General features: G+C 45.4%; 2 protein-coding genes across 2 annotated transcripts in view; one reads left to right on the forward strand and one right to left on the reverse strand.

Moving 5' to 3' along the window:
* Positions 1-23,759, forward strand: sh3pxd2aa (SH3 and PX domains 2Aa). Its single transcript, XM_076091867.1, has 10 exons — positions 1-124; positions 10,297-10,410; positions 13,262-13,345; positions 18,467-18,584; positions 19,333-19,736; positions 19,854-19,868; positions 20,662-20,711; positions 21,129-21,248; positions 21,654-22,034; positions 22,119-23,759. The coding sequence occupies exons 1-10, from the start codon at positions 16-18 to the stop codon at positions 23,757-23,759; spliced, it is 3,036 nt and encodes a 1,011-aa protein (XP_075947982.1). The 5' UTR covers positions 1-15.
* Positions 1-24,849, reverse strand: part of LOC142949414 (STE20-like serine/threonine-protein kinase) — a 254,312-nt gene that overhangs the window by 87,049 nt on the left and 142,414 nt on the right. The gene's annotated exons all lie outside the window — the stretch shown is intronic.

Here is a 24,849-nt window from a genome sequence, read left to right on the forward strand (position 1 = left end):
GACAGCTCGGAGCCGATGGTGCTGGAGCAGTACGTGGCCGTGGCCAACTACGAGAGGCAGGAGAACTCGGAGATCAGCCTCAAGGCGGGCGAGACGGTGGACGTGATCGAGAAGAGCGAAAGTGGTGAGTGGATTCTTTGTTTTGTTTACGAGCCAAGCATGTCTCTTAGATCCATAACAGAAGATTGTTGATGGTAACATCAAAACAGCGTGGCTCGTTGTTAGAGCTGCCTCACATCTGGCTCCTTCCTGTTTGTCTGAGTCCATCAATAGCATCAACATCACAGAGAGCCATGCTCACTCAGCACCTCTCTGTCTCCCTCCTCTTGACTTTACTCCCTCTTTTTCTAACCCCTTTGTCGCAAGAGTCCCCCCCTCCCGTCTCTACCCTCTTCTCCCCATGTCCTGATGTCCTATCTGGGCTCAACCCCACCCAGAGGTGCTGTTTGGCTGGCAGCAGTCGGCGTGTGGAGGAAAGGCAGCGGTATGGCTGCAGGCCAGTCTCCTGCCTTTTGCAACAACAATGTCAAGTCATTTTTCAGCTTTCTAAGAATGACACTTGAGAGGTACGATCGGTTGAACAGGGGGCATAAGGTGCAATGTGCGGACAAAGTAACTTCCAGGATGTTCACAGTGAACTACAGTAATAGTATTTGGCTACCGGCGCCGATCGACTGAATAGTATTTACACCACCAAGAGATGCTGAACTTTTTCGCCTTGCCTCACCCCAGTGGATATTTAGTTTAGCAATCCCAGAGCTGGATCTAATTTTCTGTGCAGGCAGCGACTGACAGCCAGCAGCTTGCACAACTCCAGCGAGCTCAGCAGAAGGCTTTGCTCTGCGTCCCCACCGTTCCTTCCGCTCTTATCTACACACTCATTACGTGCGCTAATTCATTTTCTGTGAGATATCTTGGCTTGTCATCTTTGAGAGATTATGCGCCTTAACGAGTCACTTTTGAAGCAGCTTGTCATTTGGTCGTCTCTGTGTACGATTCACATAGCATTTGGTGACTTTCCAACTTGCCCCCCCCCCCCCCCCCCCCCCCCGTCAGCACAAATGACACATTTGTTTAATTAAGTTTTGACAGCGTAAAGAAGTTGCATGGGGGAAACGGTTTCTTTTGTGACGTGGCTTTTGGTCCCACATGCACTCAAGGAAGTGGGTATCTTCTCGGGATTGACTTGGAGGCCGTGGATGTCTTCATTTCCGACCTCTCCTCTCGGCTTTTGTTTGTGAGGTTTCGAAATGCCAAGTGTTCCTGTTAACTCTTGACTGGATGGGAAATTCACTTTTCTCATGCAACGTTGATCAACGGGAACTCTTCGGAGTGAGCGCAGCATTGCATGTTTTGTTTAATGAATATTCATAATCGGGCCATAACCACACTGTCTATTTCTTCTGTGATCCCATTTCTGAATATCTGGCCCGACAGCAGCTGCTCACCAGACCCGTCTGAAAGCTCCGTTCAACATGAATCCAAAGCACTTACAGCAACACGAGCAACTTTTGCCCAAGAGGTGTGATGTGTGCTGTCGTCATTTACTGGGCCAAAGAAGTGGCGCAACAGCCATGATGATGATGATGATGATGATGATGACATCACTCTGAGGCCGTTCCAAGACAAACACATCTGAGAGCTCGTATAATATCCCACAACCCCCTCCTGCTCCCAAGGCTTTACTGCAGCCTCTTGCTCTGCTTATTTCCTCTGACACTGACTGGCTGTTAATGTGAGCTTGTTTTCTTGAAATTCTAGTCAGTACATGTCAGTGTGGTACCGTGATGTCTTTTAATCCCCTCCGAGCCAGGCCGAAATCCATTTCTTCGCCTGCTTTTTCCTTCTAATGCAGATATTTTCCTCCACACATTGAGCACAGATGGTGTCACGCATTAATATGCAGTTCCTCATTTTTACACAGAATATTTCAACCAGTGTTTAAGTGTCTGCAGGCTTGATCTGATGTAATTATGGGTTGGACTCCAGAGTTGGATGTTGTTGTTTTTTTTCCCCTGTGAGAAGTTCAGTCAGTGAAAACTGGTTAAATGATGAGCTGTGTGTGAAATGGGGGTTGGTGTGAATGACTTTGCGTGGGTGGTTATGTCCCAGTGTGTGGGAATCCTGTGCTTGCACAAGTATCTTACCATTTAGGAACTGCTATCTATTAAAGTGAGACTTCTGAAGCACCAAGGGGTTGGGGGTACGTCCCTAAGAGAGGAGAGGAGGCCTGGTCGGGGCCACCGTCCTGGTTCCTCGGACATGGTAGCGTCTTGAGAGACAAATGTCCCAACTTGAGAAAGTAAAACTGTATATGTGACCAATTACATGGTGTGTTGGACTAAGGGAACGCATTAGCATGCTCACTAAGACAATGCAGAAATAACATGCTGGTACTAGCGGGCAGACATATGCTAACTAGCACTACACACACAGTACAGCTGTGCCTGATGGGAATGTCTTTAGAAATGACTCATAAACTCGTCATTTCCTACATAAGTGAAAACTTTGACCCGTTGATGGCCCAATTTCAAGGTAAACCATCGTTGACACATTTCACTTAATGTCAGTCAACCCTGTCAAAGTTAAAATGTTGGTAAGGCCAGAGGAAAAGCCATTACATCACCAAAGTCATGAGGACTCATCGTCTGTGGTGATCATGGATGCTGGTATCTAATTACATTGCAATCCATCAAGTAGTTGAGATATATCTGTCTGGACCTTATTGGCGGACCAACGGATGAACAGTGTCGTCCCTGGAATAACTGTCCGTACACTCTCCCTGCCTACTTGGATAGGGCTGACTACACTTTTTGGAACAGGCCTCTTTGTTTCAAATTTTAATTTATGGACGTCGGGTTTGTTCACAAGCTCCTTCACACGATCGTTCAATCACAAGTTTGTTCTCGATCAAGACCTCTACTGTCAGGCTTTACTTCTCTTGTACAAAAGTGACCTCATTTGTTGTATGCACATTCAATTTGGTAGCCTTGGCGTGTTGTGATAGCCTCGGGGTCTAAAGCCTTGTATTCTCTCCCTTTCTCACTCCATTATCTTGTAACCGTCTATTGTCTACAAAGGCCCAAACGGCCAAACAAATGCTTGATGTTGCCTACAACACATGGCCTCATGAGCATTGAGTCCACACATGTTTTCATCATGAGTTTCTGATATCACCTCAGAGAATGACCAGCCTTCCACTCTGTGGCCACATTGAGGGGAAAATACCCTTTTGTTCTTTGTTTCATCAGCTGAGACTAATGGATATGTCAGGAGGACATTGAAGCTAAACTGCAAACAGGATCCTTAGGGTGACTGTTCCGCCCGAGCCACACCACCAGCCGGAGAAGCCATTTGCCCAAATACCTTGGCCTTCCTTAGTGCCAAGTTTCAGAGTCATTTTGTCACAGCTGATTTAAAGAGATTAGACTGATTGGCTTACCTCTCTCTGGACTTGACTCTGCACCACACATTAGAGTACGACCTCCTGTTGTGTTGCCAGATAACACTAATCCTCTATTTTGTAAAAATGAACCCGTTGTGTTTTTGTGGACTTCCGTCAGAGATAACCAGTGGTCCCCATGGAAACATAAAAGACTTCTCTGAGTTATGTGGTATTGCTTGTCAGCAGGTACGATGCTGATTGAGGGAGAACCAATGCCAGGAGTTTTGGCACCTTTCAAAGTGCCCAGGAGATGTGATGAGGCTGGCAGTCTGACCCAAAATGCCTTTCTAACGGTTGGTCCTTAGTGCTTTGCTTTTTCTGGCTCAAGACTGCTCAAGACCCACGGATCAGTTTCAGAAGGTTTTCACCTTTGAGCTAGAATTTAGTATCATAACCTCAAATTGCATTCGGTCATTTGCACTACAATCCTTACCTTCAGGCTGTGAAACAATAGCTTTTGTAGTGACTGGAAGACATTAAGAAATCTCTCTGAATCAAACCATCTGAAAGCTTACACAGAAACCTGGTTTCATGTTTAAGGCAAAGTTAGTTATTAATATTAACATGACCATTAACCAACAATGCCCGTCATAAGCCAAAAACCCGAAGAAGAAGCTGACATATTCAATTTACTACTGTATTATACCATTTATCAATAAATAGTTTCAGCATACACCAATAGTTGAGAATACAACGGAAACAATAAATACTCACAACAACGTTTTCTAAAGATATGAATGATATCTCTTTGGATTATGGAACCATTGCAAAATACAACACTCTAAACTGCAGATGAAATGATATTTTAAACATTAAGTGGACTGTGAGGGGACCATTGCCATGATCTTTTTCATTTGAAAGCCTCCTCTGGAGGGATCTTGAAGAGGTTTTGCATAGAAGCCAGAATGACACGTAGCCTACGTGTTTCATCAAGGTGTAGTGAGGGCTAGCTTAAAAGTTGTTCTGGATCGGAGATGGCAAGCATTAGCTTTTAGCATTGCCTCCAGGCTATAAAACAGACAGCTAGCATCAATCAGGGTGGTACACACACACATATACACCATACGGAGGATCAGACTCAGAATCAGAACCGTTTATTGCCAAGGAAGTTTGCACCTACAAGGAATTTGTCGTGGTGGGTGGTGCGTAACATTTAACAATAAACAATAACATTAAACTATCAACAACAATCAACACAGTGCACGAAATAGAAACATATTAAAATTTACAATAAAATATAAAATAAAGTGCACAACAAAACAGATAACAGGACTGTAAAACAAGTGAAGTGTAAGTGAAATGTTAAAAGTGACGAATGTGTTTAAATAAAGAAACAGGGATGTGCAGGGGAGAGACCAGAAGGAAATGTCCTAGGGATGACAGAGTCAGTGGGGGACCCGGGCTTTGTTAATGAGCCCGACTGCGGAGGGGAAGAAACTGTTTGTGTGGCGTGAGGTCTAGGTTCTGATGGACCGCAGCCTCCTGCCAGATGGAAGGGGCACGAATGCATGAATGCAGAGGTTTAGCTTCACCCCCACTGAGCAACATGTGTAGTCAACACTGGTTATTGAAAGCCCCGGCACCGGCTGTAACAAGACCCCCCGTGTTTTATGAACACTTCGAGCAGGGAACATGAACTTCAAACTGGGATGTAATGCTTCCACCTTACAGTGACAATAAAGACCACAACCTTGAAATTGGCACCAACTTTCTAGGAAGGAAACAGCACGGAAGGGGTTGGGTGTCCCCTCACAGATCCTATTTTGAACTGATGACCAGCGTTGAAGTGTCTTAAAGCAGTATTCTGGAAAATAATTGAAAATAATAACTCCTCACAATGACTCATGTATTTGACTTCAGGACATCTCTGACTAAATATCAGCTAAAAGTCAAAAACATTTACTGTTTCAATTTTGCAATTTTCCAAAGTAAAAGTCCCTTGACGTGTATGATTCAACTGTTCCCCATGGTCTAGTGTTAAAAAGTACACTAGAACCACCATCATATCACACGGAAGCAAACATTTAGTGTGGGTACTCCCCAGGTATTTATTTTTCAACACAGTCACAGTCTTTTGGCAATAATAATTCAACTGGACCACAGCTGGTGGAGTGCATTTTAAAGAGAATACTGTGGCTGATGTGGCAGCATGGTTTAAACAGCAACATACTGTCATGCTGCTCTTTTAGCCATGTTCTCTGAATCTCCCCTTCTGCTTAGTCGGCACAAAGATAAGACGGCAGCTCAACACGCTGCCCAGGAGAAGCAGCCCTGCGTGTGAATCCGGGGGGGATCTGCTCCTAATTAGCAGCTGAGAGGAGGACACTAGAATGACAGTGACCTCGTGGGTTCCTCCTGAATGTCACATTTTTTACATCATTGTCAAAGCGATGGGATGTGACCCTCCTGAAGATCCTGAGGAACCCAAAGCAAAGAGTTATTTTTGGACGTGTAATTAGTGAGGAATACCACGGCTTTGAAGCTCCAGCCAAACATCTGCTGGCTCTCCCTCTTTTGTCTTCATACTTTCCCCATACCACCCTTTTAATCTCCGTCTCCCCCCTCACTACTTCACTCTCTCTCTCATCTCTTCTTATTTTCCAACTTTACTTTTCGGATCCTGCTTCGCTCAATGCATCTCCCATTCCTCCAAACCTCTCTGACCGGGGGCCAGGCCTGTGACGGTCAGTGATGCTGCTGTCTTCACTGTGACCTCCACTTCCACTCCGTCGGGCAGAAAGCAGCCAAATAATGTTTGCAAAGACATGGTGTAGCAAGAAATCCAATTAGAGCTCAAGGCTGTAAGGAATGCCAATTACAGCTCCTCTACTGCCTTACATATTCATATTTTGTGCTGCTTGTGTGTGTGTGTGTGTGTGTGTGTGTGTGTGTGTGTGTGTGTGTGACTGTGGAAGACAGCAGGTGTTGCTGCATAACCTTTCTGAATATTAGTCATCAGTTGTTGAGCACCTCTTAAATCCTCTAGAACAGTTGGGTCTATTATGTCAGACATGCTAGCAGGAGCGTGTGAATCAATTTAGAAGAAAACAACAAGAAGAGGTTTCTTTAAGTAAAGAAGTCAGCCGGGGTTCCTCCTCACAGAGCACCGGGACTAGAAGAAGACCTGACACCTAACGGGAAAACGAGCACTCATGTCAGGATGATATCAACCGGTCCACTTTAGGTTGTGCTGTATGTACAGATGGCTCTACAGTGTGCACTTCATTACCTGAACACCTCTTTATTTGTCCTGTTCTTCATCTTGACAGCTGCCACTGCTGCTGAACACACCCACCCCACCGACTGGCCTCAGACCTTGTACACGTACATTGTTTTCTCCTACTTAAGTAGGTCTTTGATCACAGCTACAAACCCTTCTGGGGAACACTTTGGCTTTATACACACTGGACTCCACAGTAGGCACACGTTCATTTTTCATCCATATGTTGGAAGTTAACATTTGAACGTGTCTTTATCGCAAAGATCTATATACCTATTGTAGTTTCACCGTGTGAAAGAATGAACAATGTGCATGTTTTCTTCTAACGAGGACTGAAATCAACACTATGACTGTTGTCCTCAGGCAGTGTGTAAGTATATTATGAACGTACTCAGCACAGTTCAGAGCAATGTGACGGTCCAACACCGTCTCACGGCAATTCGTGAAATAGACGCAAAATAAAATCTATTGGTTTCATGTTCAGGGATTGACGTCCTGGTTGACGGTCCTGCTTGTTGGACCTCCCATCACACCCGCCCTGAGACGTGTTTTTTGGATAAGTGCGTCACTTGCTCAGACTGTTGCTTAGTCGAGTGGATGCATTTAATTTGTGTCTCCACCACGAATAACGCTCCTAATTAACTTCCCATTGGCATTATTTTCGTGCTGAGCGACACAAAAAAACCAGACAATTCGTGTCCCTAGACACGAACCAATAGATTGCGTTTCGTAACTATTTCACGAACTTCCATGAGACCGTTAGATGAAGAGATAGAGTTTTTCCTGGGGGTTGTGATTCTCTGGGAAGCATTAATGTGCACAAGCTGACACTTTATCCCCGTGTTGGTGTTTGAAAAGTCCCAATGTCACCTAAACCATTGAGATTCATCCTCTGGGCAGCCTCGGAACTCATGGTTGACAGACCGGACTGTTTCACAAGTAGCCGATGAGCCAAGCTCATTTTAAGATCATCGTCAGACAATAGCCGGTGGGTTTCCCAGGTTCCCCAGGACTCTTTTGCTCTCCGCACTGTTTACCTGCATTCAACAAAGCCTGCTCAAACATGATTGATCGAAACTATTCGGACTGCAAACCGAAACCAGAACGCTTCTGATACCAAAATCTTGTCCCGTGATTATCCTCCGAAAACAACATCGTGTTAAATAAAACACAAAGAGCTGCGCTGGCTCTGAATGTAATGACGATCCAGGAAGGCAGATCTGAATAGTGGATCCTTGACTTTGAAGGGTCATCAGACGCCTAAACACTTCGTGGCAGTGATTAATACTATGAGGAAGAATCTGACGTTTAACAGTAGATTCACTACAAAGTAATCTGCTAGGAATGTGCACTTTGATGTACTTGAATCGGATGCTGTTGCAGCAAACGTTGAGGCGGGGTCAACATTGAAGTTGATCAGTCCTGTGTTCTTTTGCCAGAGTCCTGCGGTGGTGTTACTGAACAGAATGAGGAGGTTGTTCTCTCATCAGTCTGAATTCTGCCTTAAGGGGTCAGGCTGCTTCAGAGCAAGTGCTCGTTGCATCCAGAAGCATATGCAGGCCATCAGGCATTGCCACTAAGGGGATGAAAATTAACTCATATATATTATATATATATATATATATATAAACATATTTAGCCTGACAGTACTTTGCCCGCCATGCCCTCTCTGAACTCCAGAGTTTAGAGCCAAGTTAGGCTTTGGTTTAATTGACTAAGTCATTTTTCTCCATCTGGCTGCTAATCTTTGGCCCAGATCTCCTCCCACGGGACAGATTTTCTGTAAAACTGTCAGAAAAGCAGTCACTCTCTCACTGTAAAAGCCAGTTGGCAGCGTGGCAAACCTGGACCCTCACCTTTCTCTTTCAGAGGTATCTTATACCCACACCTGCTCCTCCATTTTGTTTTTTTCTGACGCTCTGTCTCCAGACTGTTCCACGCTCTGTGAGAGGAGAGTGCATATGTGTCTCTGAGGGGGTCCAGCACTGTTTCTGCTCCTCATTTATCTGCTTTTACTGAGCCCACTTTCTCCAGAGCTGGATTTATGGGGGGGAACTGGGCCCTGTGAGGACCTTGCCATGTGTGCACAAGCTGGAGTCTGAAGCCTGGCATGTGTGAGTCAGATAGACCGGCTGCTTCGCTGTTTCTGGTCTTTGGGGTGTTTTGTTTTTCTCTGAACATTCTGCCAGACGAACCATCTCCGTTCAACATGTCTTTCCTCAGAAAACCTCTGATTGTACAGCAGAGCAGAATCAAGGCGAGACACTGGTGCACTGGTCCATTGGGAGAGTTTGGGCTTTGTTGCCTCCTGATTTATCAAAAGTGTCCATTAGATAATGCCTCACTTGCATATTTGAACATACATATATCAGAACATGGAGAAAATAGATTTTCTGATTTATGGAGTGATACAAAGAGATATCCACAACAACAACAACAACAACAACAACAACAGGTGAGCTGTAGAGGGGCTGGATTATATTACAGTACATGGACAGAGCCAGGCTAGCCGTTTACAGCTGACTGATGCATAATAACTGCACAGATATGAGAGTGGGATCAATCTTTTCACCGAACTCTTCAGCTGTGTTTCCCAAAATAGTGCTGCATGTCACTGAATTCTCCAAAGCAAAACAACAAATCTGAGGTTTTCCCCAAAACTCTTGAAGTAGTTTCATAATGAAGTCGGCATCCTGTTGGCCAGTGTAGCTCGGCTTGACAGCAGGCGCAGCGAATAATCCTGGATTCTGATGCCAGCTGTGATCAGCAGTACGGCTAAAGAGACTTCTGTTATCTATGTATTTGTTTATTTTGCAGGGACAATGTACACCGATCAACAGTCAAACTGTAAGTGAGCCAGAGTTAGCCAGAGAGGCTAGTTTTCATCTGCTGTCATTCTTCAGTCAAGTTCAACTTTAGAAAATGGACTGGTTTCTTATTATTTAGCCGACTGGAGAAAGCCACTCATGAGTTTCACTACCCACATTGGGACCTCAGCAACCTCCATCGCTCTGGCATCAATCAAAGACTTCTACTAAGTCTTCACTGTGGACAGTGCTGCAGCTGTGATTTAATGGACAATCATTCCTGGAGTTTGATCACGCTGCCTCCAAATAATCAGAGCTTAGAACTCGAGCATTCACCTCAAAACACACACTCCTATCAGCGTATACGTCTCATCTTCCTGAAGATAAGGTAGGATCTACTGATGGGAGTCTCCTCAGGCCGGTTTCAGTACTAAGCTGTTGTCCTACCAGGAGTCAGGTGGAGAACTACTGCTCTCCTCACGCAGGTGTTGATCTATGCTTGGCCTCAAGCTCCGACCCTTTCCTCTCTCTCTCCAGTATCCGTCTTCTCTTTCAGCGTCCGCTTTAGTAGTGATGGGAGATTCACCAAGTAGGTGAAATGTCCAGCCATCGTGAGTCTGATCCCTCTCGGTCTTGCTGATACAGACTCGACCAACGTGTTAGATGTCACAGTACATCATGCTATGTTTAAGGGAGCAACAAGGAAGCGTGGTTTCCATCAATTGGTGTAAACATCACGTGGGAATGGTGCTCGCTGCTCCTTCAGGCCTTACTGTCATCATCAGTACTACTAGTTCATCTCTCCTCTCTCTCCGCCTCTCCAGGTTGGTGGTTCGTCAGCACAGCAGAGGAGCAGGGCTGGGTGCCGGCCACATACCTGGACTCCCAGAATGTTACCAGAGACGATTTGGATCTGGGCACTTCTAGGACCGGAGAAGGTTAGCCCGCAGACGCACACACCAACACGACATTATTATATCCATAAAACACAGAGAGACATAAATGTCATTGCGGCCCACTCGTTGTTCTAGAACCGTCTGCGTGGAACAGGGCCAGGATTTTTAGCACACAGAAGTCAGCACTGAACGCACAAGCAGTACACACATACTCACAAACACACTTCCAGTCACACATTAGGAACCTTGAAGACCACAGCAGCTCCAAGATGAAATGGTACCAGACCACCAGCCAAACGGTTTGCAATATTTTGGCACCACAGAAAATTCCTCTGACTCCCCCGAGAGGAGCCTGGTATTGTTGCGACCTTTCCTCCCTAATCTTTAGTCGAAACACTGGGACGGAGCATTTCATCGCTGTGTCATAAGCCCCTTTCTGCTTTTACACCCATGGAATCCAAGATAAATAGTATGCTCACATGCATGCTCACAAATGCACACACAGCGTGTTCAGCAGTAAAGGGGATGAAATAAGAATGGTGCGATAGTTTATTATGCTGGATGGTCCAACAGACTGTCGAGCCTCCATGCTTCACTGAGCTGTGCACGTTCTGCAAGACACACTCTGCCAGGATGATGACAGCTCCTGCACAGCTGCCACAGTCACTGTTTGCTCTTCTCATTCCTTTCTCGGATGTTCTTTTTCTCCCCTCGCACGCACACTCACACACACACTTAATAGATGTCGTCAGTGCATGTAACCAGCCTGTATCCTGGCGGTGAAATAACACGCAGTGTTGGCTGGATATTTGTTAGTGTTTAAATGTCTTCTTCATCTCTTTTTGTTGCTATCAAATGTGTTTAGGTTTAATTTGGAGTCTTATAGATTATTAAACAAATGCATTTCATCCCTTTACAGGTGAATTGTGCTTTATTTCAACTCGGGGTCTTATTTGTGTAGCTTTGCCCATTGTTTGTCAGTTATGAAAACAGTAATTCAAGTAAAAAATGTTTAGGGTGCTTGAAAACACATCAATGATATCCTTAAGTTGTACCTCATCACAGCATTGTGAGTACAGTCGGCTCAGTAGTGATGGGACAGCAAGGCCGGATCCACCCAAACCAGAATGATCCTTTAAACCCGTGTCGTGTCACACACTCTCTGTTAACCAACGCACTCAAGTGAATTTATGCGGGAAGTGCCTGAGCCCACCACCACACACAAGTACACACACCCTCTTTCCCCTCCACCCCCCATTTTCCCATTAGGCCTGGTGTCCTAGTGTTTGCACACATCGTCACTTCTTATTTCCGATCCCCCCCCCGCTCGCTCCCCGTCGTCCCGTTCTTCTCATTATCTCTGCGTGGTCTGTAAACTAATTCCACTGACAGCTCAGCCTGCTGGAGAGGAACCGACAGGCACACGCTGAAATTACCTCCAAATAACATTTCCCTTTGTGCCTTCCCGAGCTGATATTTCAATTAGGAGGTCAACGGGAGTAGGGTGGTGCTCAATGGGATGGATGGAAGGCAGACAGGAATCCAAAAAGAGAGAGGCAGTGATAAGTAGCAGAGGCACACAAAGGGAGGGAGGGAGGGCAGAGGGAAAGATGGAGAGACAAGAGGGGTGAAGAGAGGACGGAGGGTGGAGAAGGAATCAGATTAGACTAGTGCTGCTTCCATCCATCCTCCCCCTCATTAATGTGTTTGCTCTCCATGTGGCCTCAGACAATGCAATAAGAGAGGAAAAAGACTCATCGTGCTATGACTGAGACTTCAAACAATAAGCAGTGAAAGAGGTCTAACCTCATCAATTTAAATCAATACAAGCTGTCTTCCTTCCTAGTTGACTGTTTTAATGATGGAAGGTTGTAGGACTCAATTACAGACAGAAATGTCTTAATAAGATGAAGGTCGACAGTGTATATTCCAGGACGAATATATCGGCCATCTTGTCATTTTATTTAGCTAATTTAATGGTCCGCTCTGAGAGCTTCTCCTTGAAAATCTGTAAACCTTTTCAGAAAGGAACTGGCAGCTCCACAGCGCCCTGAGAAAGGACTATACGGACACTCAGCCCCAGCCGTCTTCAGTGGTTGCTCTCCGACTGATCCTATAGCGTAGTCATGTTGTCACCTGTTCATTTGGAGGCTGCGAGCTGTGTGTTCTTGATGGTCATCCGGTAGCTAATAAAACCTCACATTCCATACCTCAGGAAGTAAAAGCTGTGACTTACGTACATACTGTTTATGTAGTGGAAAGTGCCAACCTGTTTTTCATTCCCACCTCGTCTTATGTGGACGCCTACTCCTCAAACTGGGACGCTGCGCAGCAGTTACAGTTCTACGCGCGTAGGTTAACGTTGTACAAAACTACTTGGAGATGTTTGGGAGAAGATCATTGGTTTGGGTTGAAATAAGTGTGTTAAATAAGTTCATTAGTCAACGTAAATAAGTCAACATCCTGTCCTGTGTTTGTGTGAGCCATCCACCCTTCGTCAGCTGATGTTGCTGTGGATGGGTGTACGTTGGAGGTACTGTGTTGTATCTGTGTTGACGCCCAGGGCTGTGACAAACGATGGGATTTGACGACCCGGGAACGAGACCAGGTTGAAATTGCACATTAACAAAAGAATCGACAAAAAAAATGTTTTCATGTAATATATTCTTAACTAAACACGTACAAACTCAGCTCATCATTGCGAGAGAAGATCTACTGGCTTCATACTTAACATACAGCAGTGGTTTATTTGCTAACAACAGCTTTTTCTATGCCTTTGTTCACTTTGCTAATCTCTGCTTCTAACACTAAACTCCACATTTGTTTGTTTCTGCCCCCTTTGGTTGCTCCTCCTCATCATCATCATCATCATCATCATCATCATCATCATCAGTTACTAAGAGACGGAAGGCACATCTGAAGAGGCTGGACCGCCGCTGGACCCTCGGGGGTATAGTCAACCGCCAGCAGAGCAGAGGTGAACATGGAGACAGTGGGGGCACACACACACACACACACACACACACACAGTTATATACACTTATATAGAGTTACAGTAAATGCACACATCAATACAAACCCACACATGTACCTACAAGGAATCAGATGCTGAGTCATCTTCTCTATCCACATAGAGAAGCAACCCAGCTCATGCATATGGACGCATACACACATATAGTGCATAATTGTTAGCATGTATACTTATACCACAGAAGCATTCTTAGATGAAAATTCACGCATGTTTAAACAACCTCATTTACATCCTGACTAGCCAACAACAACAGCAACAACTGGCCTTGAGGTTTCTACCTGGAGCAGCATGTTGGGTGGCCATTAAGTCAGCTCTGATCTCACTCCGTCAAACTTGGACCGCTCTTCAGCTCACACGGAGCGGCAAAATAATTGGACTGCGTTGAACAGATTTGGATAATTAAGAGTCTTCGGCTCCCTCAGCACAAACCAACGGCCTTGACGTCCACTGAGCCGGGAGAACATAAATTATTGTATAACAGTGTTGCTGCTTAAGTAAAGCAAGCTCCCTTAGGTTTAATGCCACGAATAACTTTTGCATTTTGCTTGTATTTATAAAAATAAAAAAAAAGACACATTTCTTTTGCATTTTTAGCAAGTTATCTGTGGTTTTGACACCTGTCCGGTTCCAGGCTTGGTCAGGGCTTCGAACAGACGTCTTGTACTTAGATTGTGTTTATGGACGCTGGACCTGTGCGACCTCTGTAAAACCTTGTTTCTAATTATCATAGTACAGCATGGCTGGACACCTTTACCCCGGACCAGTTGGTGATTAATCAGAAGAGAATACTATGAATACAGGACAAACTGCGGTGGAATGGGACGTAGTGACTGATACTGTACAGGAGACAACCCACACACACTGACATACAGGAAATATATCCGTACATAATCAACAGCATCAGGCAGCTGATGCAGGGAAAGTGACACACGTGGCCATATACCCACGACATTAAGACGTTTTGATTCTTTTACCAGTGGCCATGGGAACATTAGTAGAAGTAGAAGTAAGTAGAAGTTTTAAAGGGTCACCGTTTACAGCACAACATCTTTCATAGACTGAAGTCAAAGCATATGAAGCCAGGCAGGAGAGCAGTGTTAGCCCAGGTCAACAGGAACGTTACGTCTCACAGAACAGTGAGGCTTGGACCCATTGAGCCGCTGGAAAGTGTAAAAGTGGGACATCAGCCCGATCTGCGGACTGGTTTTAATCACACAGACCTCAACCTCTATGGAGCCTGGTGGATGAGTCACCCGGCTAGTTGTTGCCACCAGAGAATGAAACACTTTGAGGACATGTTCTTGAATTCCAGCACTTCAGGTCACATTTTCATGTTGCTATATATATATATATATATATATATATATATATATATATATATATATATATATATATATATATATATATATATATATATATATATATATATATATATATATATATATATATATATATATATATATATATATATACACACCTAGTCCACCTAGTGGACAGGTGATCTTTAATATTCACTCCAGCTGGTTTCACAACTCTCAAAATCACCTCAATGAGGTCCCTAAAGACCAGAGTTTGTGACGGATAGGATCTTCTAAAATGAGGTCTGCATTAAGTGGAGGAAGGATCAGAAAGTGCTGAGTTTGCAGTTCTCCACCTCTCTTAAGGCCTAAAGAAAGAGCGTTGTCGCACCCCGATTGGCCAACAGGAGGAACCAAGCTGCTCTCAGTTCTTCGTTAGGAGCCGGTTCCTGCACCCTGCACAGCAGCTGATCTGAACAACCCTCAATCAACACTCAGCTAAAGTGAACTGGGAAGATGAAAAACCAAAGAATCACTGGTCCAAGGACTATGTTTACATGCACACTAATATTCCACTATTATACCAAATATTTTGAATAATAATAAAATATTAGTGTGATATGAACAGCATATTGGATATTGTGAATTCGGTCTTATTCTGAAGGGAGCATTTTCCAATTCAGAAATGAGGGATATGCCGATATTATTCAGGTTTGAGGAGAGGGAGGCTGTTATCAGAGTATGCTCGTCTGCATGTAAACAGGAATATCAGTGGGATATTCATTAGCCATGTAAACAGCTTAGTAGGAATACATTAGGGAAACAAAACAGAACATTTAGTGTGTAAGCGTCGGCATTGTTGATGAAGCCAGAGGACACAGTCTCACAAGGCAGCGAGTGTTTCGGGCTCCTGGGCCAGCAGCTCTTTTTCACCATCCAAAGTAGTCTCACTATGAAAACTGGACTCATGTCAAACGTAGTTTTTGTGGATTTTCCAACTTTTTCATTCACTACCTTCCCTGACTGACTGACGGACTATGACTGTCTGCCGTCATGCTTTCCACCTACTGTGCGCTGTCAGTCTCTCATTAGCCCTAGATCAATTAGCACTATGTGCAGGTACCCTAACGTGCTTAGCAACCCAAATGGCTTGGGATGGCTATTGAGGAAAATAAGAGTACCAGAAGGTCAAGACAACCAAAATACAGATTCCATGTATTGTTACCTCAAAAGTTCCAGCAGCAAATGTTTTACTTGTACTTAATTTCCGTTTTTGCACCTTTCTCCCGTTGTAATCCTCCCCACTGTGTTTGCTTTGTGAATGGAGACACTACTGTCCCTGCCTGATAATGCATTGCTGAGCTAGTGATAAGAAACGTGTGAGTCAGGTTTTACAGTAAGAAACAGTTTGATTTAGTAGCACTGGCAAAGGACAAAAACAAAGAGCGGCCCCGTAGGATTGATGCTCTGGCAGGATGTAATCAGCTAATGGCGTGTACTCTGCAGCCCGTTTGCTGACACACACTTTAACGTTAACGTTGCGCCTCATAAAGACGACGGGGGGACGTGATCCCGAGATCTTGACAATAAAATAAGGGCGCGCTCGGGTCTCCAATTGAATTGCAGCACATCTCTATTTGACTCTGACACAAAGCCATGTCAGGGTGTTTGACCTCTCTGGGGGGTTGTTGATTGGTTACCGACGGCAAAGTGACCTCATTGTGATCTTGACAGGAGTGGCGTCTCACACGCCCCCCTCTGCCCTGCGGCCAGCGGCCGGTGCTTTCTCATAGCGCGTCGCCAATCACATTTGATAGAATCCCACTGACCGTCCCTCTCAACTCACTGTTCTGTCCCTGCAGTGAGACTCTGGTGCCAACACACACACATACACACAGACACACAGATGGACACAGAAGCACGTGTGCAGCTCATGCACAAACAGAGGTGATTCTTTGAATCTTTCATCTTTGATTCCGGTCCTCAGGGAATACACCAGGTGGACACAGTGCCGGAGACATTGTTAGTAGTACATCAATACACATATTTACCTCCGTAAGCCATCCCATTTCTTATTCCCTGTCCATCTGCCAACCTCTACACACACACACACACACATGCTTTGCGAGCTGATGTTCAGGCCAGACATTCCACTCTGCTCCACATTATTGACCTCAGTTGCTCTGCGATGACAGCCAGCCGAGGAACTTGAATCCCTGCCGTCTGGACCGACTGTAGCGAACCCGTTGAATGCAAGCATTCACATGAACAAGCATACGCGCCTCTGAGATATTGTCCCTGACCATCACATGTCCTTGAACAATCTTGTTACCTCCAGCCATGTCCTGGCTATCTCATTTAAATTGTACATGTTAGGATCCCTCCCTCCAGCCATGTCCTCCTCCCTTCCTCCTGTCAGATTTCCTGCCACTTAAAGGGACAGTGTGTAGGATTTGGTGGCATCTAGTGGTCGGTGTAGCTGGAAACGTTACGATAATATTTTTCTTTCTGATACAGATACCAGTACAGCGTACCAATCTGATACCAGTGCATTAAAAACAAAAATATATGTCTTATTATTATTTTTGAACAGGTGTATACTACTAATCCTGGAAGGATGTGGTATGATTTAGATCATTGTCGTAAGTCCTGGCTCAGGTTAAACATGATCAAATACATAGGGAGAATAAATAGGACTTCCTTTTTTTTTTTTTTTTCTTTCTAGTTTGACAGTATTGACTTTTAAATATTGCCAAATTGCTGACATTTTGCTAGCTTTGGCTAACGGTACACTCTCTGCTCGCACCTGCCTGATCAGTACTGAGCATGTGCAACCCTCAGGCGAGAAGAGAAAGAAGCGAGACGTCTCATCCGTTAGCTACTTCCATCATCGATTTCAGACGCGTTTTTTTTCCAGAGCTGAGTTTCACAGCCTTCAGGTAATGTGAAAACATAAAAGTCTCTCCCCAGAGCCAGTGTTTGGTTTGTCCCTTCTGGGCTACTGTGGAAAGTGGCGGTGCAACATGGAGGACTTCTGCTCCCTATGTAGAGATGAAGGGCTCATTCTAAGCTACCGGAAACACAACGATTCTTAGTTTCATCTTTAGACTGATAAAAACGTAGCTGTGGATATTATATTCCAGTGCTGCTGAAAGATTGTCTTCCTCTTCATACCATACCAGTTCATCAGCCACTGAAATAAGCTAATGTGCTTGGGAAGCTTGGTGTGATCTATCTGCCAATCTTTGGTCTCCTGCTCTTTTTGCTTTGGTGTCTATAAATCCCCTAACCTTCTACTGCACCCCACTAGGCCCATTGTAGGATATCCTTCCCTTAAGGTTCTTGGAAGAACTCGCAGAGCGTGAGAGAGGAGCAGCGGACAGATAGGGATCTGAGAAGAGAGATCTTGGTCCAAATATCTTATCTCCTCGAGGGAGTCCCTGATGTAGGCCGGCTGCTCGAACAGGAATCTCCCTCTGGAGAGAGATGAACACTGGATCAGGGTCCAAATAGCTCTATTGAGGCCTCGCGTTGATAGCAAACAAGCAGTGACGGGGGAGAGGTTCAGCCTGTAGAGGGAGCCGGTAATTTCTTTGTGTGGGTATGGAAATAGTCCCGAGCACTTTAAGTAGGTCACACTCGCCATGTTTCCCCCTCCTAAAGGCCTCTGGAAAGATGTAAACTATACAGTGGTCTAACCCCTCAGTGTAAGAGTGTTTAATGACCACAGGTGACTCACTCTGCTACTCTCTCTCTGTCCTTCCTCCAGAGGAGAAATACACGACCATCCAGCCGCACACCAGTCAAGGGAAGGATGAAGTGAGCTTTGAGAAAGGGGTCACCGTGGAGGTCATCCAGAAGAACTTGGAGGGCTGGTGGTACATCAGGTGAGTAAAGCGCTCGGCTCGTCCACACACACCGCAGCTAAATGAGAGAAATGGGATCTGCTGTTTGTCACGTTGTTGGTGATGATGTCACATACGACGCTGCTGCATATGCGGTGTCCTGCATTCTAATGTGCATGTGTGTCTGGCTGCCTGTTTGCACACGTGTGTCATGTTTACCCACCCAGTGTGTACTGGGTGTTTGTTTCTCAGTATCCCCTGATTACTATCACATGTGACATACACGTGCTCACATGCTCACATGCTCACACACACAGGAACGTACACAGAGCACTGCTGACGGTGCTTGTGCATGAGTCTGTTTACTTGCCTTTGGCTACCTCTACGTCACTACAATTAAAATGGTCTTTCAACACACATGATCCGATTTGGTGAATTTTATTACATAGTGACATGCCAGGGAATGTGCCAGAGAATGTATTCCTTTTAGGTATGAATTATGGTCAAAGCGATATCAATGCATTCTGGTAATTTAATATTGCACCTTACAAAAGGCAGATCACAAAAGGAGATGTCATAGTAAGATATCTAGGCCTTACTATGGGTCAAGCTCCCAAAACTTTGCCCGGTGAACGTCCACACCTTTCAAACTCCATGACTCCATAAAGTGACGTTAATGTGTGAAATTGGAGCAATGCCCCTTTGAATGATATAACAATAATGTACTATCACACACCATGCAAACAGGGAGAGGATGGTAAATATTATGTCTGTCTGTGTTTACCCACAGATACTTAGGGAAAGAGGGCTGGGCCCCTGCCTCCTACTTGAAAAAGGTGAAAGAAGACTTCTCCCCCCGCAAGAAGACCCTGACAGGCCCCGTGGAGATCATCGGCAACATCATGGAGATCAGCAACCTGTTGCAAAAGAAGTCGGTCAGCGAGAAGGACATCCAGGCGGACGCAGAGGGCAGCACCACGCCGGAGCGCCACTTCTCCAAGAGCGAGATCAGCCTGCCCATGCCCTACAACTCTGAGATCAATGCCGAGACGGGCAGGAGGCTGAGCGCCGGCCGTGACACCAACAGCCCGTGTCTGGGAATAGCAGCGAGTGCTGCCCTAAATGAGAGTAAAGGGAGGGGCGAGCCAGGGTCCCCAGCTGTAGCCAGAGTGGCTCCACATAGAGTGGAAATCGGTGAGTGTTTGTGGGTCGTTAGGAGACAATTGAGCAGTAAATGCATATCAGCTATGGAGAGGAGCATTTGTAGTCTTTGTATGAGACATTAAGACTTGTCATTTTCCTTTTGTGTAGGCTTTGATGCTATAGGTAAGCTACATGGTGATGGTGGTGTAATCCAATGCTCTGTCACACTAATCTGTGAGGCTATTTAACATGGGATGTTGGGATTGGGTGTCCATTTCACTCATATAGTTTCTTGTGGCATCCTGAGCATGTGTTTTCCAAGTACATGAATGATATCTCGTAGAGAAATTATGATTTAATTTGAAATCTAAAATCTATTTTGTGCCAAATATTATGCCTTTGCATGCTTTCTAAAATGCACAGTGATAACCTTTTTCACCCTAGACTCAACTTAAAGGAACGACAGTACATTAATGATCATTAAGCCATGTCTGTGTAGCTGGCCTCCATCAATTTAACCCAGATGTTATTTAGCAACCTACCAGACTGACTCACAACCAGAATTAAATGAAGGTTCATAAAACTAGGTATGTAACCAAAGCTGTATAAAAGAGTTTCCTGCTGCCGTGGAGCGGCCTACCATTCTCTGAGTGCACTAACCGATAATACTACCAGCACTACATGCTTCATCCATATACTGCTGTGTGAGGTGGGCTGGAGGTCATTGAGATAATCTTTTCTGGCAATCCTATAGTGAGACATCGAAACGAGTGCTATGAAAGAGAACTTTAGGTTACTTACATAACCTCTGGTCTCTGAGTAGCATGAGTAAGACGTCTGATTCTGACGTCTTGACTGCCAGCCACGTAGGGCAAACAGGAATGAGACACAACTACAACTATATAGTTCTTGACTGTTGGATGTGGGTTGAGTTCTTTGCAAATACGTTTTAATGACATGTTTCTTTGTTGATCAGGGTCTCCAAATCTGAGACAAAAACCCCCTCCACGAAGAGAAACCAACTTGGTAAGACACTCACAAGCTACTGCTTTCTAACAATAGCCAAGAGGGCTAATGTGACTGTATGTTCCACAGAAGCATGTCAGCATCACAGAACTACCCACAGTGAACAATGTCCTAGCACATTTACGATCATAGGCTCTAGCTGAAATGTTTTTTAAGTGCAGTATAAACACAGATTAGCTATGAGAGTTGGCATAGCAACCATTAAAGCACAGTAATAACCTAACATCATTTCCGCATGTCTTTGATCATCTGAATCTACCACTGCCCACACTTAAATACTACACATACTATTATATATGTGTATGTTATTATCATATGCAGCCATAACACATCCCAACAATGATAGAGGGTGTCAGATACGTTATAATGATGGCTAGATATGTCAGCTGCTCACATCTCTTCTTCTCTGCTGTACAGGGATTCCAGTTACCCAAGCCTCCAGAGCCCCCTGCTGTGGAAGCAGAGTATTACACCATAGCAGATTTCCAGTCCTCCATCTCTGATGGCATCAGTTTCCGTGGAGGACAAAAGGCTGATGTAAGAGGCCAGATCTACATTGTTGTCACTGAGATTAGACAGTCAGGCCTCATTAATTATGTATGTTAACTCAGTGCTCCCCAGATAGACAGTAAAGCTAAGGCATTAGCGATGCAACCTTGAGATTTGTGTTTAAGCGTGATGATGTTGACAGAATTCCCTTTGCGTAGACTCAGGTAGAGAGATGAAGATAACAACATGTTGAGCTGGCAATTCTAGACAGTGTGTTAGCATTTGTCATTAATGTCTGCGCAAGACGACTGTAATAGCAGGTGTAATAACAGCATGTCCTGGATCCTCTGATCATCTAACCCTAAACCATTCCAGTGTGCAGCATGTGTGACAAATGCTAAAGAAAGAAAAACACGTTTATAGATTCTATCTTCCATATGTCTTGTTGTGTAGGTGATAGAGAAGAACCCCGGAGGCTGGTGGTATGTGCAGATTGGAGAGATGGAGGGCTGGGCCCCCTGCTCCTACATTGACAAGCGCAAGAAGCCCAATCTCAGCCGTCGGACCAGCACCCTGACCCGGCCCAAAGTCCCACCCCCAGCTCCTCCTGTCAAAAAACAAGAGTCTGAGGACGCTCCTCCTCCCACTAACACTGCCTCTAAAGTCTCAGAGCCGCCGAGCAGGCCTGTGTATGAGGAACCTGAATATGATATTCCTGCAATTGGATGCGAAGGTGAATCGGACACAGATTCTCTAAAGGATGAGCGTCCCCTGGGTGTAAAGATCAGTAGCGTGACCAGCGACAAGTACCGCAGCTCCCCTCCTTCCTGCAAGGCCTCTCCTCCTTCCTGCAAGGCCTCTCCTCCTGTCTGCAAGACCTCTCCTTCTGTCTGCAAGACCTCTCCTCCTGTCTGCAAGGCCTCTCCTCCTGTCTGCAAGGCGTCCCCTGTGTTCACTCATCGAAGAGCTTCCTACAGGTCAGCAGAGGAGGTTGCAAAAGATGAGTGTATCTATGAGAACGACGGCTTCAGGCCAAGCAGTGGTGTTGAAAGAACTTCAGTCAAAGGTTCCAGTGAGCCAAATTCTCCAAGGAGCTACCATTCCTCCACAGTTCCACGCAAACCATCCGGATCCTCACCTTTAGCTGGTAGACCCATGAAGACCATGACGCCAGAGATGAACCGGAGAAGCCAGACTCTGGGCAGACACATAGATATCAGCTTTAGGTCACAGGACAACAGCCCCGGCTCTTCATCAGATGAATTGAGTAGAGGCCACAAGAAAGGCTCTGCCTTCAGCCGGGATGTGGAGCAGAGAATAGGTCAAAGCCCCTCCACCAGGCCCAAGCCTTCTGTCAGACCTAAACCACTCCTGACCAAATCAGAGCCCCAGAGTCCGGAGAGGATGGACATCAGCTCTTTGAGACGGCAGCTGAGGCCCACAAGTCAGTTTCGGCCTCATGGCCTCAAACCTACTCGTGGGGACGACTCTGAAACAGCCTCTGTCATCTCATCAGAGGACTCGATGTGTTCACGCAGCACCTCAGATCTCTCTTCTGTCTACTCCAAAGGGAGCCGTGGTGACTCAGACGTGGAAGGTCCCAATCTCTATCATTCCCTGGATGCCTATAAGAAGGTCCAGGATTCTGAGATCAGCTTTCCAGCCGGGGTGGAGGTTGAGGTTCTGGAGAAGCAGGAGAGCGGTTGGTGGTACATTCGTTGGGGATCCGAGGAGGGCTGGGCTCCTTCGTACTACCTCGAACCTGTCAGACAAGTGGGGGATGCAGGTGGGTTGGACCTAGATAGACATGGGAGTGGTGGGAGTAAGTCCAACAGCCTGGAGAAAAACGAGCAGCACGTTTTGGCCCTCAATAACATCAATATTCAGGGTCTGAGCCAGCAGCATCAAAGCTTGAGAAGGAATACTCCGCCAATTCCTTCTAAGCCTCCTGGTGGCTTCTCGAAGCCGTCCGGGATAGTTAATGGAGGTGTACGGATGAGGAACGGGGTACGCCAGGTGGCAGTGAGGCCTCAGTCTGTGTTTGTGACCACAACACAGCCAGCCAAGGGTGGACACTACATGACAGGGTCTCTGAGGCGGAATGAATCTCTCGGCAGAAGCGATCACTATGGCTCCGGTTCTGCCACTCTTGGTGTCCGCCGAAATGCCTCCTTCAGCACCGTGCGTCCACACGTAGTTGTGGAAAGTCTGACGAGGCCTGCCGAGCGCTCCGGCCTGGGGTCCTCAGGGAGCGCATTCAGCACAAGCAATGTCCAGGATGCCCTGAGCAGAGTTAACCAACGCAACGGCATCCCTGTGTCCACAGTTCGACCTAAGCCCATAGACAAGAGCCAACTGATCCACAATAACCTTGGCAGGGATGTGTACGTGTCCATCGCTGACTATCGTGGCGATGAGGAAACAATGGGTTTCACTGAGGGCACCTGCCTGGAGGTGTTGGAAAGAAACCCCAATGGATGGTGGTACTGCCAGGTGCAGGACAGCCTGCTTCCCCGCAAGGGCTGGGTCCCCTCCAACTACCTAGAGCGGAAGAAATAAAGCCAACCCCACATCCTCCCCCTCCTCCTCCTCCCCCTTTTGATGTCTTCAAGGACGTTGGTGGCATCACTCCTTAAGAATGTTACCCGCACTCTCATGTAAGCAATATGTCCATGAAAATGTACGTTGACGACTGCGTGTAAAAAGACAGATATTTTAATCTGATTAGGAAGGACACTTTTAGTGCTGGTTTACTAAAGATTGTGTAAAGAATTCAAATATTTTGGCTGGGAATGAGAGACAGGAATGTGGGATTGGTCATCCGTGAGAGAAGGAATTTGAAGAGGACGGTGTCTTTTAGATAGAACATGGTATGAATGGGAGTGATAACCTCTTAAAGAGGTTTGCATCATGTAGTGAGAAGCAGCAAAATGGTTATGCTCATTCCTGCCCATCACTGACGCTGATGGCCGATAAGTGCCTTTTGTATTTGATCACCTGAATGGAGGTCTTAATGGTGGACGGCAAAACGTTAAATCAACCAAATCTTTTAGAGTGCCATAGGCCTACGAAGACCACCAGGAGTATTTCCATAGCACATTAAGAGCTACACTTTTGAGTGCAAACAAAGTGCAAAGTTTCGAACTAGAGAGCTGTAATTGGTCCAACACAAATTTAAGAATAAAAAACAGATTTAAGTGAGAATTTATTCGCTTTAAGGCGCAAGTCATCAAGCAAACTAAAACATCATTTTAATTTCATTATCCGTATTTTTTTATTTAGTTTCATTGTTCATGTTATAATGTCTTGATTTGATGCAAATCTTAGAGAATTATTTCTGCTTTCTTGTGACATCTGTTTTCACCCACAGCCTACAATTTGAAAAGTTAAAGCTCCTGCCTCGTGTCACGTACCATCTGACACCAATATGCAGGAGGTTCTCAGCTTTCATGAATTGGCATCGTTTTGTCTTAGAACCCCCGAGCCCAAGAAAGATTTGTTGATATTAATGCTTTCAATTAGCAAATGTATAAAAATATACCTGTGAAACTTGAAAATAACAGATCTTTTAGTTTTCTGGAAAATCAAAGAACAACTCGTGAGTTTCTCTCTCGAACAAAACCAGCTAATAACCTCAAAAGATGAAAAC

Source organism: Anarhichas minor, unplaced genomic scaffold (genome assembly GCF_050575085.1).
Source record: "Anarhichas minor isolate MPS153535 unplaced genomic scaffold, ASM5057508v1 ptg000014l, whole genome shotgun sequence".
In the NCBI taxonomy this organism is placed as follows: domain Eukaryota; kingdom Metazoa; phylum Chordata; class Actinopteri; order Perciformes; family Anarhichadidae; genus Anarhichas; species Anarhichas minor.

Excerpts from the sequence above, each read along its gene's own strand:
- sh3pxd2aa (XM_076091867.1), top strand. The coding sequence starts at position 16 with ATGGTGCTGGAGCAGTACGTGGCCGTGGCCAACTACGAGAGGCAGGAG. Across the intron at positions 13,346-18,466 it reads CAACCGCCAGCAGAGCAGAG|AGGAGAAATACACGACCATC; the intron begins GTGAACATGGAG and ends TCCTTCCTCCAG. Across the intron at positions 20,712-21,128 it reads CACGAAGAGAAACCAACTTG|GGATTCCAGTTACCCAAGCC; the intron begins GTAAGACACTCA and ends TCTGCTGTACAG.